A 17,137-nucleotide genomic window follows, 5' to 3' on the forward strand; every position below is an offset into this window, starting at 1 on the left:
AGAGACAGGCGGAGGTATCCTAGATACCACAGAGCAAGAATGGTGTGAATGTGCTGACTTTTCTACGGTGATTGATGGCTACTGAGCTGCGATCTCTGGACGCTGCCATGTCTTCCTCCTCTTCTCATCTCCGTGACTACTGGGAAGTAAAAAAGGCAACCTCTGACTTTGCTCAAGCGGCAAAGGTATATTTCTGCTGCTGTGCAGCTGCTGCGGAGTCTGAGATCCAGAGAAGAGCGATCTCTCCTGTGGCAGCAAGCTGAGGCTAACTCACATGCCTATTCACTGCAGCCTCCTAGTTCACTTCCTTCCTTGGGGTGCAAGTGCAGCAGGAGTCACTGATGGTCCACAGGGAGCAATGAAAGAACAGCCAAGTGCTACTGGGGACGGAGCAGGAGATCTTCTAGGTGCTGGCAAAAGATGCCTCAATGCACCTGCCTCTCCTTTTCAAAGGATCTCAAAAAAACCCAACCAAGCCACCACTGGTCAAGCATGAAATGCCAGCCAGACCAGGAGCCTGGTCAGCTATGAGTAGGATGGCCAAAAAAACAGACTGCCCAACCCAGGAAACCTCTTCTCATCCCACTCTTTCAAGTGGCAAAGGGTGAAATTCAGCAGGGCTAGTCTGGACGCTCCTCCAAGCCTCTGTGGCCTGCAAGTCTTGGGCCCTGCATGCCACCTCTGAAGAAGGGGAGTGCACATGGGCAGCCTGGAAGGCCAGGGTTGCAAGTCCTGCTCGCTTCCCTACCTCCCCCCGACCCATGGTAGGCAGTAACTTACTGCAGCTTTTCTGGACAGGCAGCTTTGCTTCCCCACTCCCACTGGCTCAGCTATGCTGATTAGATGACGATGAGGATAATCACTTCCATCTCACCCATGTGTTTGCAGAGCCCCAGCAGCCCCATTTTGGCCCCCTTGTTCCCTGCGCCCCTTGCTTCTCTGCAGTACCTGAGAACTGGCAGGTGGGATTCACCCAAGGCCCCACGCCGTATACTAGATCTACCCTTACCCTCTGAAGTGGCACTCTGTTTCCTGGAGGAGTTGTTGAGTAGCTGTGTTTTCGAATGCTCAGGAGTGTAATTACCTGGGAATATTAATTACAAGCCAGGGAAGAATAAGGTCTAGCAGGCACTCCATAAGAAGCGCTGCCCTTTCACTCCAAGGCACAGAGTGCCTGGCCTTTGCAGTAAATACGCTGTTGTTGAAATGGTTTCACAGTCTGGGAGTTTTGCAAGTGAGTGCATGATCTGAATCTCCATCGGGCTGGGAGGCAGCATTTTGCAGAGCCCCCAGGACAGGCGCCAGGTGTGGCACTGCTGAGCGTTTGTAACAATACCAGACATGGTAGGGGCAAGTGTCAGTCCTCACAGCTCTTGGGTGAAGTTCAGCCTGAGACACCAGGGAGTGCAAAGTGGATTTAAAGCCAACCTTGCTGACACCCTTCCTTGTCCCACCTAAATCATGCACTAGGCACAGGGATGGAGAAATGAGGCCCTTTTACCAATGCGGTTGGGCCCAGGCCCATGTGGATGATGAAAGGCTTGGCCAAGAACAGATTAAACCATATTAGAACAACAGCCAGGCTCTGTTGTATGCACTCAGTATGCATGCAAACATGCACACATGTATGTGTGCAGGCGCACGCACACACACGGTTTCTTTTTTCTCCTACCTACTTCATTGTCCCTCTTCCCTCGGGAACTAAAGAGAAACTCCAGCCCTCCCAACGTCTGTGGACCACACGTCTCTCTCAGCTCTCTCATTCCCTCCAGAAACCTATGCAATGCGCATTGTTTTTTCTTAGGAGCGAGATGAAGGCAGCACTTTGCCCTAATGGTGCCCATGAAATTACAAAGATTAGCAACCCCATTCTTCTACAGTTTTTGGCCAATCGCGTTTTGGTGTTGTTTTTGCATCAGTAATAAGTTACTGCTGTCATATTGTTCCAGCATCTTAGGCCCTAGGGTGGCATTGTATCCTTCCCTCACTCACTGATCATAATGCTGTTGACTAAAGACTATATTTAAAGGTAATATAAACAGTTTGATCTTGAAAATACATTGGATCTATAATTTCTATACATAGTTTCTGAACTTTTATTTTAAAACAATTAGCCCAAAAGCCCTTTTTACATGGTATTTGCAGCGAGGCTGACAGTAACAGCAATTAAACCCCATCTGTTTGCCGAGCGTGAATAATAACAGTTGACACTCAACTTCTAATACTGTTCATAGGAAACCTGTTAAACACAGAACCCTGTCATAGAAATATGTGCCCTCCGGGCCAGTCTCTGCCTTCCACAGGCACCAAGTTCAGAGGTGGCTGGCATTGCACAGCACTGATCTTGGAGCCTGGGGCAGAGCTAACCCTTACCTGAGATTAGGTTCCTGCCCTCTCCATCTGACTCATGGGGAACATTTTCCTTTCGAAGGATGCCATTTAAGAGCAGAAAACATGTTTTCCATTATGAGTGTGGCACAGTGCAGACCAAAGATGACAATTTCCCTGCTTCTAGGACCTTGCAGGCTGGTCTGGCTGATACCAGGATGAGCAGGAAGATATCACAATCCTGGGGCCCAGAAGGCAGTGAGGTGAGAGGACAGCGCAATGGGGAAATGCTTAGTTCCTAGGCATGCACCAAGACGAAGGCTGTGCCAGGAGTAAGGGCAGGCATGCAAAAGGTGCAGGGCAACCAGCAGGACAAGATCCAAGGGAGGGTCAGGCTGAGCTGTGGTGGCACAAGACACGCAGGGTGAGGGGCAGGGGATGTTATTCATGAGATCCATTCGCTACCTGCCTGCTCCCCCTCCAGCCCATGGAAATAGGGTTAAGATGTCCTGAGGACATCATCCACTGCTGATCTGAAGGCTGGAAGCCAAGGCTGAGAGATCTCTGGGGCAGGGTGTGCTGAGCAAGAGAGGGCCGGGGTGGGAGCGCGCTGTGGAAGTGGCACAAAAACACCCCAAGATCCTCTCCCTGGGGCCAAGCAGCTGCCGGATTCTCCCTTTTCGAGAGAGGCACCGAGACCAGAGTGCTCCTGAGCTCAGGGATGGTTGAATCAACCAGCCCCGCTGTCTGATCCAGTGGCTCTGGAGCCCGTGAACAAAACAGAGCGCCTGGGGTGGAACATTTGGGGGCTTGTCACAAAGCGATCAGATTCGGATTTGCCTGCTGCTCTGTGACATTTACATTCCTAAATGAAACCTGGAAACCTTCCCTTGAGGAAGTGCCTGGCTGAAACACCCCTGTGAGGCTTGCATTTGCCCAGGCAAATGGTGCATGCACCGTTACCCATTTTGCATGCCTAAGTGCCACTTTGCATGTACTATTGAGCCATCTGGAGGTGCAGCCTAATTTAAGAGAAGTTTTTTCTGAGGGAGGGAGCTGCTCCTTGCTACAGATCTGCAAGTGACCCAGTCACACCAGCAAGGCAACACCAACACTGGTAGATCCCAAGAGCAACCTCAATTTCCCAGGACCTTTATTTTGTAAGCCTTAAAAATAAAGATTTCATGGAATTATTATACGCCAAATAGTGACAGGAACTGCACAAGGGGACTGAATATTATATGCAGTACCCAAGAAACAAAGTCATAAATTAAAGCAGCATCTCCGTCTGTTCTTTCCCTTTCAAACACTTGGTTTAATAACCAAAATGTAGACTACAAAGGGCCCCAGCAAGAAAGAACAATACCGAGTCACTAACTATTACATCTGTAGTGTTACTACAAAGAGGCAGCCTATCCCACTGGCACAGCAGGGAGTTGTGATCAAACAGGACTCGCAGAGGCAGAAACCACCTCGGCAGAACTAGCTCGGAGGCTCCGGGGTGGTCCGGTGCGCCGCGGAGCTGGGCGTGGATGGCTCGAGCAGGCATTGCTGTGGATCCAGAGAGTACCATTAGTGAAAGAGAGAAAGGCAACGTGAGTGTGGGGAGCGTGCCCAGTTTTGACTTCAGAGGATAAACGACACATCAGGACTTTGACATAAGAGCTCGTGTTCAGCACGTGTACGAGTGTGTGTGTAGGCGGGCGTGTGTGTACATGGATTTAACTCTCAGGAAAGAGGCCCTGGAGACTGCAGGCTCCTCTGGTGCGGGTGGCAGTATATCTTTGCACTGCCGAACCTACGTGGCCTGGCCACCGGCCTTGGAAGGATTCCCTGTAGGGCTGGGAGGAGAGTTTAGTCTCCCAGGTCCATTCCCTACTCAGCCTCTCTGCCAGCAAGGGAGCTGGCTGCTGCCAGCAGAGATGATGGGTTTGTGGTTAGCCTTCCAGCACTGAGCTGAGACCCAGGCTGGTTTCACACAGCGACGACTGAAAGGCATTTCAATGCACACTGATTTTGCTATTGATCGAGATCTGACCTGGATTCAAACAGGTGACCCAGAGTTCAAAGACCCCGTCTTGTTACCCGCTGCCAGTCTGGTGCACATTCTTTCGTCCTTTCCTGCAACACACAAAGCATTTCTTTGTAGGCCTTGCTGCGCTCAGAGCAACAGAAAGGCCAGGCACACGGCTGCGCTGCGTCACTCTTGCAATGCTAACATGCAAGTCAACATCAGCCCTCAGACGCTGAAGCGACAGCTCCTTGGAAATGCCATAGACGGCCTAGAGATGTGGGGCTGGATCCCTGGCTGGCGTGAGCCAGCGCAGCTCCAGAGGATGCGAACAGGAGCTGGGCTAAATGACACCAGGACCAGCCAAAGCAAAGAGGGGACTCTTGCCCCAGGGAGTGACCTTTAGACTATTTCTACCGCCTCCCTGTGCTAGCACTGTAAGGCACCCTTGTAAGGCAACATGCAGCTGGGCTGCAAGTGCTTCAGTTCAGGTAATGTCTCTTAACGTGCCCATACTATGTTTAGCGCAGTGGAGCCCAGGGGCTCATGTACTACTGGAACAGAAATCGTGATGGTGAGTAATTAACACCGGCTGTTTATATTTTTAACGAGCATTCGTACATATGCTGGTGGTGCTGAAAGCTTTAAGTTAAACTTGGGGTCCCCCCGTGCTAGGTTCTGCATACACACAGGTATGCGACAGCCCCCGTTTATCTGCCGTAAATGGATTTGCCCCCATTAGGGACTGGTATTTTTGTCTGTTCTCCTGTCAGCTCAGCAAGGGAAGGGACAGAAAACCAGCGTAGCTGGGAGACTCCTGTCTTAGCATGGATTGCCAGGCAGAAGGGAGACCGGTACCCTTTTAAGGCCGGAAGTGACCATCCTGACCTCCTGCCATCACACATGTCGGTGTATTCCCTGCACCGATTCCTGCACCCAGATCACAACCCCCATTTGAGCCGTGGGACGGTGAGCGTGCGAGCTGAAAGGGTCAAAGGGCTATTCTGAAATGGTAGGACAGGGCAGAGCCCAGCTTGGGGAGTGTCAGGGCTTCTTGCAACCAGCTGGGGAACACAGAGAAAATGTAAAAAGTGCGAGTGGAAATGTCCACTCACCAGGTGTGTGGAAACACACAGCATGGGAGACTGATCCAGACACTCCAATTGTGCTCCAGGAGACAACCTGGCATATGCATTGGAAAAAACACAGAAGCAAGCAGGCAGCAGCCTTTCCCCTCCCCAGCAAGCCCCTAGCTTCCCTCTCAGCCCCTGCCTCGAATCTCGGGAAAATTCCTTAACTTTTAAGGTTAATAAAGCTCTTGTTTGCTTAAGATAGCACCTGTTTCTATGGTGACACTTGCAACCCAGAACCTGTTTATCAACCAATAAGAGGAAATACACTGACAAATTCAAATGGCATGGAAGTAAATTGCTAGCGAAATCTCTGGGCGTGAAACAGCCCCGGTGCCGGGCGCTGGTGCCCTCGCTCCTGGGGTTGTTGTCTTCAGAGCGAGGCGATGCCTCTTCGGCATCCTTGGAGGTGCCCCTGCTCGCTGATCCACATGCCTGGGATTAGGAGTTCACTGCTGACAAAGCAGCTCCTCTTTCCGTAGCATGCAAGCAGCTTGCTAGCCTAACACCCTACTGGGGCACTCTTTTCACACTGCTACCATACTGCATGGAAGGAACAGCTGTCTGAATACCACGTTCCTCGCTGAACAGATTGTTTCCTTAACAGTCCCTGCTGCTTCACCTTCAGGCATCGGTGTCCCTAATGAGAACACCTGGAGAGCAGAGGGACGAGGTGCTGAGTCCCAACCAGGGGACGGTCAGGCCTGCTACCTGCTCCCTCCTCTCCATCCCCAGATGGCTTTCCAGAAGAGCGAGAGCGTGGGGCTGGATTCCCAAAGACATCCCAAACCAGCAGTTGGAGTGATGACTGTGAGGTGGCCAGACAGTTTCCTAGTTGTTAGGGAATGGAGGGGACCTTGGCTCCGGCCCCCCTGCACTCGGGCAGGGAAGACCGCGGGGGTCGGACGACCCCAGCAAGACGGGCAGCAAGACTGCGAGCGGGTTCTCTAGCGGTGAGGAAAGCAGGTGCGGGGAGTGATTAGAGCAGAGGGAATTGCAAGTCGGCGCTCCTGGCCTCTAAACAAAGTTCAGGGTAGCCCAGCAGCTGGACGTTGAGCATCTGGGCGGGAGGGGAGGGCCTATTTTGCACATCACCGCCGACTCGCTCCATCCCACCTGCGAGGAGCCTTGCCTTGCCTCAGTTTCCCTGGAAATCTTGCGACCCTCCCCGTTCGTGCCGAACGACGGCCAACTCTGCCAAGCAACAGAGCAGAACCAGGGTGGGCCTCTCCCTGCGCTCGCGCTCCGTCTCCGGCAGGAATTCTCCTGGCTGGCAGAGATGGTTTCCATAACGACTTTCTGTTACAAACATATTTTGATAAAAATAAAGTTAAAACAGCAAGGCTTTAGTGGAGTACAAATTCGCTGCTCTCACTCTCCCCCTCCCCGAGGTGGGGGAAGAATCAAGTAAAGCATGCTATTTGAAGGACAGTATTTTCTGCCTTCTTTTTCTCTCCCTGCTGAATACAAAATGAAAAGCCTTGTTTACTGGATTTCTCTGTAAACTGGTTCAGACTCTGCCTAGTTACCTGATGCTCTACAGCACATACAGGATAATGTGATAAATTCATTTCCAATTCACTGCATTATCCTTTGAATATTTTAATGACTCATTGAATAGAGTAAAAAAAAAAAAAAGAAAAAAAAGCGATTTCAAATGAACAATTATGCTGCATTAGAGTAAAGGCTGATTATATTTAAACACTGCTTGCATGGATAACGGGACATATCGACCTCCGCCTATAAGAGCTAATTTGGCTCTTATCTCCAAATAATTTTACACTGCAAATTACCATGAAAACCTAAAGGGCTTTAAAAACATTCATCAAAAGATATTATTCCACTTTGTAGCAACATTTTTATTTAAATTATTTTGAATGGGAGTGAAAGCATCTTTCGTGTTTGACAATCAGAGAAACAGTGTCGCCGCTGCTGATAAGGGAGCGGCAAGCTGCGTGGCAGAAGGGGCTCTGCAGACTCTGCCACGCCGAGCGACAAAACGCTTCCGACCGAAACCCACCTCGAAAAGGGAATTCAGTGCAAAAGCCAAAGCTTGGTGGAGGGCCAAGGTACTGCAGCTCATGCACTTCTGCAACCATCGCTCAGAGCGCTGCACACCTGTTAGTGAACTGAGCTTCCCCTGGGGACCACAATCGCCTCCATGTTTCAGCTGAGATTAAATGACTTGCCCTCAGCCCTGAAGAGAGGACGGACGTCTGTGCCACAGCTGAGATCAGAGCTCTGGTCTTCTGACACACTTTTGCAGGCTTTCACCAGTAGGCCACACCACCGGTCCTGAACCACAGGGCCTTGCCCACACACAAACCACTGCCTTGAGCTGAACTGTCACGAGCCACTTTTAACCTGAAATAAGAGTAACCACATGCAGATGTGCGCCAAATGAACTTGAGGTTCAAGTTAAAAACCCACAAGTGATTTCGCTGCCAATGTATGCGCAGACCAACAGAGGCTCCTTGGAGAAGAGCCTACTATTTCCTACAGAAATGATTGGTATAGATTGTAGTGGGGGAGACCTATAAAGATAGATATTTGGAGGTACTTAAGTACCTCTGAGGATGTGGGCTGTCACTAGATTTGCAAAAACCTGGAGATACCTAAATCTGACCGAAATGGATGGGAGTTAGGCAGAAGATCTAAAAACCCCTAAGCGCCTTAATGGATCTCTAGGCACCTACATATCTTTGCAAATTTGACCCTAGGGCCCAGAATTGTTCTCACTGATTGTTCTCCTGGGCTTTATCAATGCCGATTAGAAACCAGAAATGTGATGCAGCTATATTTAAGACCACCCCCTCCTCCCAGTGAAGTTTGGCCCCTTGTCGGCATGAACTGCCACTCCACCTTTTAACAGTTTTGGAAAGAGGCCGGCGAGCAGGTTTCCACCCGCCATACTTTTTGGTTAGGAATGGAAGCAGAATTGCCCAGCTGCCAGGAGAAAAACTCCTCCTGACATGGGAACAGACTTGCTTTGCAGAACAGAACTGAGCCTGAATCTTGAATTTCCCTGCTTTCCTTAGATCCTTTATTTGAAAAAAAAAATAACCACAATAATTAGCAGTAGCCAATGCATTGGAAGGATCTATGCACAGAAGGGAAAACATGAGCTCCGTTTTTTTGGCGTTTAGTAAATATTAAAATTAATGAGAGACTTTCAGGACCCTGTTGTTAGAAATGCAGAAGGGCTCCTGTGAAGGATTTTTTTTTTCTTTTTTGAAAAAAAAAATGTATACAAGTCTCTGCAATTATTCTGAATGCATTATTTTTTTAGCCAATTATGAAATTCATGGAAAGTATTAATATCCAATTTTAATTTGCTCAATATTCCCATTAACAATAAAAAGTCTAATTAAGGTATCTGTACAAGAAGCCCTTAGCAGTAATTTCAGAGAATAATAGACGAGAATGACTAGATATTTCTTGTTAAATGCATGCTGCAAATTAATTGATATCTTAATTAGACTTTAGTACTCAGATTATTAGTTAGATTGAACTGGAGCCGAAACACCTCATCTTTTAAAAAATAAAATAAAGGCAGGCAACAGAGAGAGGAAGAAACTGCTTTTCTCAATACTGTTTCTCTAAACGGACTGATAATGCAAGAAGTAAAGGTTTGGGACCAGTGCAAAAGGTTTTGCACAAAAATAACAACACTGCCCTTCACTCGTGCCTTCTCTGACTAGAAGCCCAGGCGTAACACTCAGGTGAGATAGGCCATGTGCTGCCGCAGGGAGGTTTAAGGACCTGACCACGGTGGCAAAGGGAAAGGGTGGCCGAGTTGGGAAGGAATCCAGGCCTCGGCTCCCAATTCTCTGGTGCATCTACCAACAGGTTCAGTCAAAAGTATGTTTTGGCCCCTCTTTTGTTTTCCTCATTTCCATTGCCTGCTTCTGATTTATCATTTCCTTGTGGGGAATTTGATTCCTGAATGACATATCCATACAGCCTGTCCCCGGAGGGGTCCTAGCACACTAGAACAGCAATCGCCACGCAGATCTGCAACCTGGTGTGCCCTGGGTTTTCTGTCATGTTCACACCGTACGGAAGGAGGACAACACGAGTAAAAGAAAGATCCACTCCAACACCTGCCCACGGTACACAAAAAGGCTCGCAGAACTACAGCCGTGTCCTGTGATCCGCCGAAACATAAAAGACTTGAACATAATCCGTCCTGGAATGGCTGCAGCCAGAGCGAGTCTCATCTCTCTAGTAGAGGTGGGCAACCCACTTTCACAGGAAACATGGTTTTGACAAACAGAAGACTTCAGCCCGAATGAAGTATTTTGCAGAATGTTTCAGCTTTGGCAAAATTATTAAGTTTTCAGGTTAGCTTTTTTTTTTTAATCAAAGAAAATGTCTTTTGAATTTTCCCCCCGAATTTCCTTGCAAAAAATAATTGACCTTTTTGGCCCAGCTTTGCTCTAGAGTCTCAGGCAAACAACTGCATACTTGTCTAAATAATCAGACCATTTTACATTTCAATAGCAGCCTTCCATCTCGTGTGGTCTGACATAAAGGATCACAGAAATGCAACCATCTCTGGAGAGAAGCACACAGACATTTACACACAATACGAGAGGAGGAGAGAATTAAAATGTTGGCCAGGAATACTCGTTCAAAACCCTGCTCTTATGAAAAGCCAGCCAAAGAATGGTGGAAAATGATTTGTGAATAGACAGCATGGTGAGTGATAGAGAAATATCACAAAGCACAACTTGTAGAATATTGTTCGACTCTCTGTAGCATTGGTGGGGGTTGGGGAATCATTCATAAATAACCAGCTTGACAATCGGTGTGTTGGGGGAGGGAATCCTGGAACAAATGGCATGGGAATGTTATTCAGGCAGCTCTTATTGCACAAAGCCTCTGCTCTCCCCACAAAGTACACAGGAGCCACTCTGAAGGGTCTGTCCAGGAAAGCGTGCAAAATCCCCAGGCCACAAAGTCCTCACTGTCCTGCATCATGCCAGGAAAGAGAAACCCCTGAGCAAACCTTGCTAGGATTGAAACCCGTGCTTCCAGGTAGGCACCGATATTCTAAGTGTGGTGCTTAGGTAGCTGATGTAACGAGCTGAGCCATGTGGTTTCTAAAGGGAGTTACCCGACGCATCCCACTGAACATGTCCTTATGCTCATTTGCTGCATGCTGAATGATGTACACACGTGCATGCAGGCTTGAAGACCCTTCAGTATGGGAGTGAGTTACCCTGCGGAAGCAGAGGCCCTGGTCTGACTCCCAAGAGTACGTGTGCAATGCACACTCATCTTCGGCAGCACAAAAGGGTATGCCAGCTAGACTCCCACAGCAACAGCCCAAGGCAGCAACCCAGACCCCAGCACTCATCTGGCCTTCCTTCCTCAGTAGCTTGGCTTTACAGTGCATTCTTGGTGCTATACAGTTGTACCAGCCTCCAAGTCAGCCACCCAAAATGATTCCTGTCCCAGCATCTCACCCAGCAAGCAAGCAGGAGATGGATTTGTTGCCAGCTCAAGTGCCAGCCTCTGCACTTCCGGAAGCAGACAGACTAGCTTCCAGGTCAGCAGAACTAGTTATTTCCACCAGGGCTAAGGTTGGCTCCACGTCACGTTGTCAGTACAACCCTCCCCATTTGGTCTCATTGTGTTAAACCAGGTGCGTACCATTGCTGGCGTGTACAGAAGAGGTTTACCTTACTGAGATGCTGGACATAAAGTGCCAGGAGATGACTGACAGAGTATATAATGCTTGTGATTTCACTTACCTCTGAATGCTAAGGTTAATTCTCCATTTAGCGCACCAAAAAATATGTACAAAAGAGAAGTGGGAGCTCAACAAGGGCCAGCAACAAGACCAAGAACTGAATGACCAAGTCCTCGTTCCCCCATATGAAACTCCATTTTTTGTTAATACATAGTTATGTGAGGCTTACTCTCAGCTTTCTTTTTTCTTGGGGCTTCCTCTTGCGTCCATGAAAATTATTACGGTGACCTGTGACACCGTGTGTCGTTGCCCCATGCACGGGCTATTTCAAGCCCAAACTGAGCCTGCGTCCATGAATGAACCAGAGGAGGAAAAAATGTGGTGCATTCATCAGCAAGTCTAAGTAGAAACAGTCCTGGAAATGCTCTCTTCGGGTTTGCCCTCATCCCAAATGAAACCATGAGCTGCTCTGCTGCATCAACACAATGATCAACGCTTCTGTGCGCACAGGCTGGAGGAATATATCAAGCAACACTCATGCAAGATGCCCACCAATGTGATCGTGGGCAGGGCAGTTAACAGAAAAAATGTGTGTGGTACTCACTTTTATGTCGATGACAAGCCAGTGCCTCCAGAAGCGGAACTTCGGATCCGATCTGCTCGGGGCGTCTGGATCAGCCATAATCAGCACATAGCTCTTATTCTGGAAATAAAACAACAGTAAATGAATGGAAACCTTCCCAAGGGCAGCTATGCACAGGGGCTCTGCGAATCTACAGCAGGCAAACGGGAGTTGGGAAGGGAGCGTGCAGCAGTTGTCAGGGCAGAACGGACTAGGACGTAGGATCCTGGGGTTTCTTTTCCTGGCCCGGCTACCGACGCCCGGACGGAGTTTGTTCCATCTGAGCACATTGTCTTCTGGTGCCTGTGCTGGAGACCTTCAGCCACAAAGGTTGTCAGCCCAGGACCCTCATCATGCACACGGGTGTACACACACTACACCCCGTGGTTACATACGCGTGCAATCCCTCGATAAAATGCACGTGAGAGAATGCAACGTATCCTCTAGCGGAGTGCTTCTTGCCTTCCCCAAATTCCCCTTTCCTGACTTTTTATCCCTCGTGACCTAAGATCCCTCCAAGGGCTTGCAGAGGAAAAATGGGCTTTTGTAATGTGTCCAAAAGACAAGACACTTGAGAGAAGTTTCCTCAATTGTGCGTTAACCACATTCGACAACAGAATAACACAGAGATTTGTGACACAAGGGGCTTGCCGCGCAGAGGCCTGCGTTGCATGGGGACCGGGACATAGTCTCGCTACAGGCATGGAAACAGGATCTCCTAGCCCTTCCCAGCTAGCCCTCCTGGTCCAATGGTACGAACGGTCTGAACACCCAGGTTTCGCACCAACTAAGCAAAAACACTGACTTTTATGTTGGAACAAGCCTGTAAACTAGTGAGTCAGGGCTGACATGTCTTGGGAAGGCAAAACCAGGTCAGTGCAATGGCAGCTGGCTGTTTTGTAATACTGTGAAAAGGGTTAAAAAAAAAAAAAGTCAGTGCAAAGCCTTCAGAAAGTGCCCTTTAAAACCCCATCTCATTGTCCTAACTGGTGTTACTATAAATGACACCGATATTCATAAAAGGGGCCAGGCCTCCTCTTAGCTGTTTTGAGATGAAAGATGCTGCCTTAAAGTAAAGGGCTGTTATATCTCATGAGCAATCTCTATTTTTTTTGAGCATATTCCCCATCATCCTGCCCACAGCAGGGAGGCTGGACCCGATGATCTCAAGCGGTCCTTTCCAGCCCTGAACTTCTGTGAATTTGTGCACAAGCTAGAGAGACCCAGGCTTGTGAAAGGGGCTGGGCTGGCAGCCCTGGAAGAGAAAGCCTTCTCTTTGTTCAGAAAAGAACCGCGGCCTGGCCAGGGCAGGCGCTCCCCAACTGGCCGCCCGGGAGGTCCCACAGCGGGGCACCCCCTCTCTATGCCCGGCACACCCCATGGTTAACAGGGGACACTTCTGAAAAGGATTCTTGCAGGATGGATACCAGCCAGAAACCACACAGGTTTCACCCCCCATTCTGGTTCTCCCAAACTGGGCTGGGTTCAGTGACCTACAAACACTGAGCTAAGAGAAACTGCTGATCTCGGTGGACGTGGCAGGATGTAATAAGGCAACAGATGTCCCTGTAAGTACCGAGACTAAGGGGCCTATACCCTAATGGGACTTCAAAACGCGTGTATCAGCTCATCAGCAGTCCAGCGCCCAGCACAGTGTACTTTGGGCTTGAGATTTTGTCAGCCAGGGAGTTCCTGTTCAAATCACCCAGGAGCTGTGTGGCTAAAACCCCCCTCGTCCCAGGTAGCAACCTCAGGCTGGAAGTATCTTTGCAAGCTCTTCAGTGGTACAGTTTATACGGCACCTTCTGCAACACAACCCTGGTCCACGCCTGGTGCTCCCAGGAGCGGCCACGATATAAACCATTATTCAAAGCGCACCATTTTAACTTCGTTGAGTATCACCTTCATTTTAAAGAGGGCAAAAGTGAGCCTACGGTCTTTTCTATAGGGAAAGTCACACTGATTTAATTTCAGGTGTGAGCTTAAAATGATCCCGTTAAAAAGATAGCCAAAGGATGCCTTATTTCAGTTTGAACTAGACATATTTTGCATTAGCTTAATCCACAATTAGGAACTGTAAGAGGACCTCTTAACCTGAAATAGGAGTCTTCATGCAAGCATTTGTGCTAAAACTTAACTAAATTGTTTAGTTAAATAGGAGCAAGTTTCTGTGTGGACAAGACCACAGAGAAGTAAAGAGCCCGGTCATAAGAGGCAAGCAGCGCCCACAGTGCCTCGGCCCAAGGTGAAGGGTGGGATCTGAGGGTGAAACTTGGCTGTTCCCAGTGCTGTGCTCTGACTGCTAACTGCTGCCTTCCTGCACGGCCTGCCTCTTGACGCTGAGAGGCAGAGCACAAGCCAGTGTTCGAACCATCATAAAACAGAAATATTTGCTGGTGGCATGCACGGCGGGGAAAAAATCCTGCACTGCAAGTGTGAAGGAATTTGAGTTCTAACTTTAGGTGGGTACATGGCTGAATGCTGCATTTGTGAATCTCTCGTTTCTACTTCAGTGCCCAGCTGGTGGGAACAGAACGCGTAGTTATGGGACTGTCATAGTGTGCTGTCCAGGTTAACATGTAGCATTTCTATTACTATTAACAGACTTTCTGCTCCTCACTCCATCTGTTCTTTGAAATAATTGCAGTTGTACAGACCATGCCTTCGCTACAGGCAGGCTCTGGGGAGAGGATAGTGCTTTTATGCAAAAAAAAAAAAAAAAGTGTTAAAAAATAACAGCAAACACGAGAATAGAGTGTGAGTGAAGTTAACAGCAGGCTTAGAATTCAGTACAGATTGTGGCCTATAAAGGCGGTGTTGCACATGGCTTTGGGATGGCCTGGCCAGGCCTTTCTGTGCAAGGAAAGAGGGGTCAGCCACCTTGTACCAATGCCAGGCATGCTGCGTCCCCTCAGCCGGCTTTCTCATGTACCAGGACAAGTTACGCGATACCTGGATTCACCCCAGACACATGGTTCCCAGTATGGAGCTGCGCAGGAACAAGCGGGAAGGGCCTGACCCTTCCCACACTGGATGCATTCGACTTGGACAGAGGTCAGCGGGTAGCCTGAGCTCCCCCCATCCCTTTGGGGATTCAGAAGCATGTTCAAACACACAGCGACAAGTTGAGACTTACTACATGGCAGCTGCTCCATGCATGCTTTTACCCATTTTGCTTTCTGGGTTTCCCTCTACCAGGATTGCTTTCAGGCTTTCCCCTACCTTGTTTCTTCAGCCTTTTGGCTAAGAGTAAACGAGACTGGGGGGGTACCTAAACTCCAAGGCCTCCAGGCTTGGGGCTTGCATGTAGGATGCCTGCCATGGATTTGGGAGTATGTGAAGCCCCAGACTGAAGTAGCGCCACACCAGGGGCGGGCAATTACTTTGGGTGGAGGGCCGCTTACTGAGTTTTGGCAAGGCATTGAGGGCCGCATGACAGGCAGCCAGGGGCAGATAAATATTAACTTTCTAAATTTTTTAGGGGCCCTACGGGCCGGATAGAATGGCCTGGTGGGCCACATCCAGCCCCTGGGCCGCATTTTGCCTACCCCTGTGCCACACAGACTTGAATGGCTGAGCTCTGCTCAGTCACAATTTGGAACTTAATTCAGAACTCATTTGGCTCTGGAAATGGATTTTTTTTTTTAAAGAACCCTATGGGGAGTGAAAGCTAAACCAGGATAGCTAGACTGTTAGGGAGAGGGTGGGTTGGCTTTACTCTACAGAAAGTGTGGGTAGCTACTCTAGAGCAGCTAATGCGTGCTAAGACCATGCCCCCTTAAAACCCATCGTAATTTGTTCATCATTGAAAACCCTTAGTCATTTTTCCCCTGTGCTTGGAATGGGCTGCAGGGGAGAATAGTGTGCTCCTTTTCCACTCCCCATACTCTTGGGCTGTGCAGGAAATCCAGGGCTGGTCTCATGTTCTCTGAGAACCAGAGGGTGGCTACCAAACAGCACGCTCTGGCCATAAGTCCAATGCACTCCCTTACATCAGGCACTGGGGCCAGGGCTTGAGGACAGCTCTATAGTGTCTGGGAAGCCCCCCTGATTGAGCGTAACTTTGTGGGGTGGAGAGGAAGCATTTGGCTCTCCAAGGCGCCTTTACTCTGCACTATGCAGAAGTCATTTCAAGGTGCTTTGCAGCTAAAGGTAAATAGAAAAGAGTTGAGGAGTGAGGATTGGGGATGCTTCCCTGAAGCTCATGCGAACCCCTTGAGATGTGCCTTAGGATCGTCACTCTTGCAAATTATGAAGCTTTTGGCTGGGCAAGAACCGATGCAAGAACAGCTTCTTTTGGGCCATGCCCAGTCTTGCACCAAAGGCGTGTGTCACTTCCATGCCTGCTGAGGGATGGGAGGCTTCCAGGATGCAGGGGAAACAATGCACTAGGCTCATTATACCTGAAGTTTGAAGCTCAAGCAAAAGTTTATCTCACAGCATTACCTGGACAGCATCCTAACAAGCAATGCTACACCTCCCACCTAAAGGTAGCAAAGCTTTTTGTGGACACACATTCATCTTCTTGGTGCCCCAACGTCTTAAGTATTATCACTACCCAAGCAGCAGACAGGAAAACCAGCTTGCATCTCAACAAAGCCGTGGCAGGAGCAAGAAAATGAACTTGGAGGTTTGCCTCTCCATCTCCTGCTCTGATAATGAGGTCACACTCTATTCCCTTGGCTGGTGATAAGACTCTTGACTTCCAGTGCCCTGGCTCTGGCCACCAAAACAGGGATGGCCGCAAGAGTTCTGACGGCAGTCACCAGGAGTGATCATTGCATGCCTGCTTCTGAAATTGCACCATGTCTGACTACTCCTCCATCCCTGCTCTACTCTAGAAGAGTTGCATGCTGAGGACAGGCACCGTCGACTGCACTGGTACCTGTCTGTAAGTGACAGAGGAGCTCTGCTCTGGGGATTTTTTATTTTAAAACCTTTCCTTGACATGGGCTAACAGCATTAATGCCTGTCAAGACTCCAGACAGGGAATCAGCCCACAGTGATGCTGGAGATGCTCAGCTTTATAGGCATGAATCAGCCCCAGGGATTATTGGAGGGGAGGGAAGCTGGCTGAAATTGGAAAATTCCTCGCTCCTCTCAGTTCTCCAGAGGAAGGTGCAGGCAATGGGGGAAGTGGCAGAAGAAGGGAAAAGCCATCTCCTAGCTGTTTCTGCATGACTTGGGTCAAACGCCTATGCTTTTTGTCTCTCTTTCCCATTGGGCAACAAAGTTCAAAGAGCCATGTCTCGACTGCCAGCTTGGGTTCTCTCCCCTAACGTGGCACCAACTGGCTGTAGCCTTTGGGGCTGTCTTTTCCATCCCAGCCAGTGCTGGTGCAACAGGGT

The 17,137-nt window shown here is 49.1% G+C and overlaps 1 protein-coding gene across 6 annotated transcripts in view; it reads right to left on the reverse strand.

Annotated features, from left to right (window-relative positions):
• The window catches only part of PEBP4 (phosphatidylethanolamine binding protein 4), a 186,408-nt gene that overhangs the window by 84,589 nt on the left and 84,682 nt on the right, over nucleotides 1–17,137 (reverse strand). For all 6 annotated transcript variants that reach the window (XM_090052925.1, XM_090052926.1, XM_090052923.1 and 3 more), the window contains one exon: nucleotides 11,772–11,870. In XM_090052925.1, the coding sequence (XP_089909051.1) occupies nucleotides 11,772–11,870 (99 nt within the window). The remainder of the gene's footprint in view (nucleotides 1–11,771; nucleotides 11,871–17,137) is intronic.

This window comes from Crocodylus siamensis, chromosome 6 (genome assembly GCF_052110815.1).
Source record: "Crocodylus siamensis isolate JL-2025a chromosome 6, ASM5211081v1, whole genome shotgun sequence".
Classification (NCBI taxonomy): domain Eukaryota; kingdom Metazoa; phylum Chordata; order Crocodylia; family Crocodylidae; genus Crocodylus; species Crocodylus siamensis.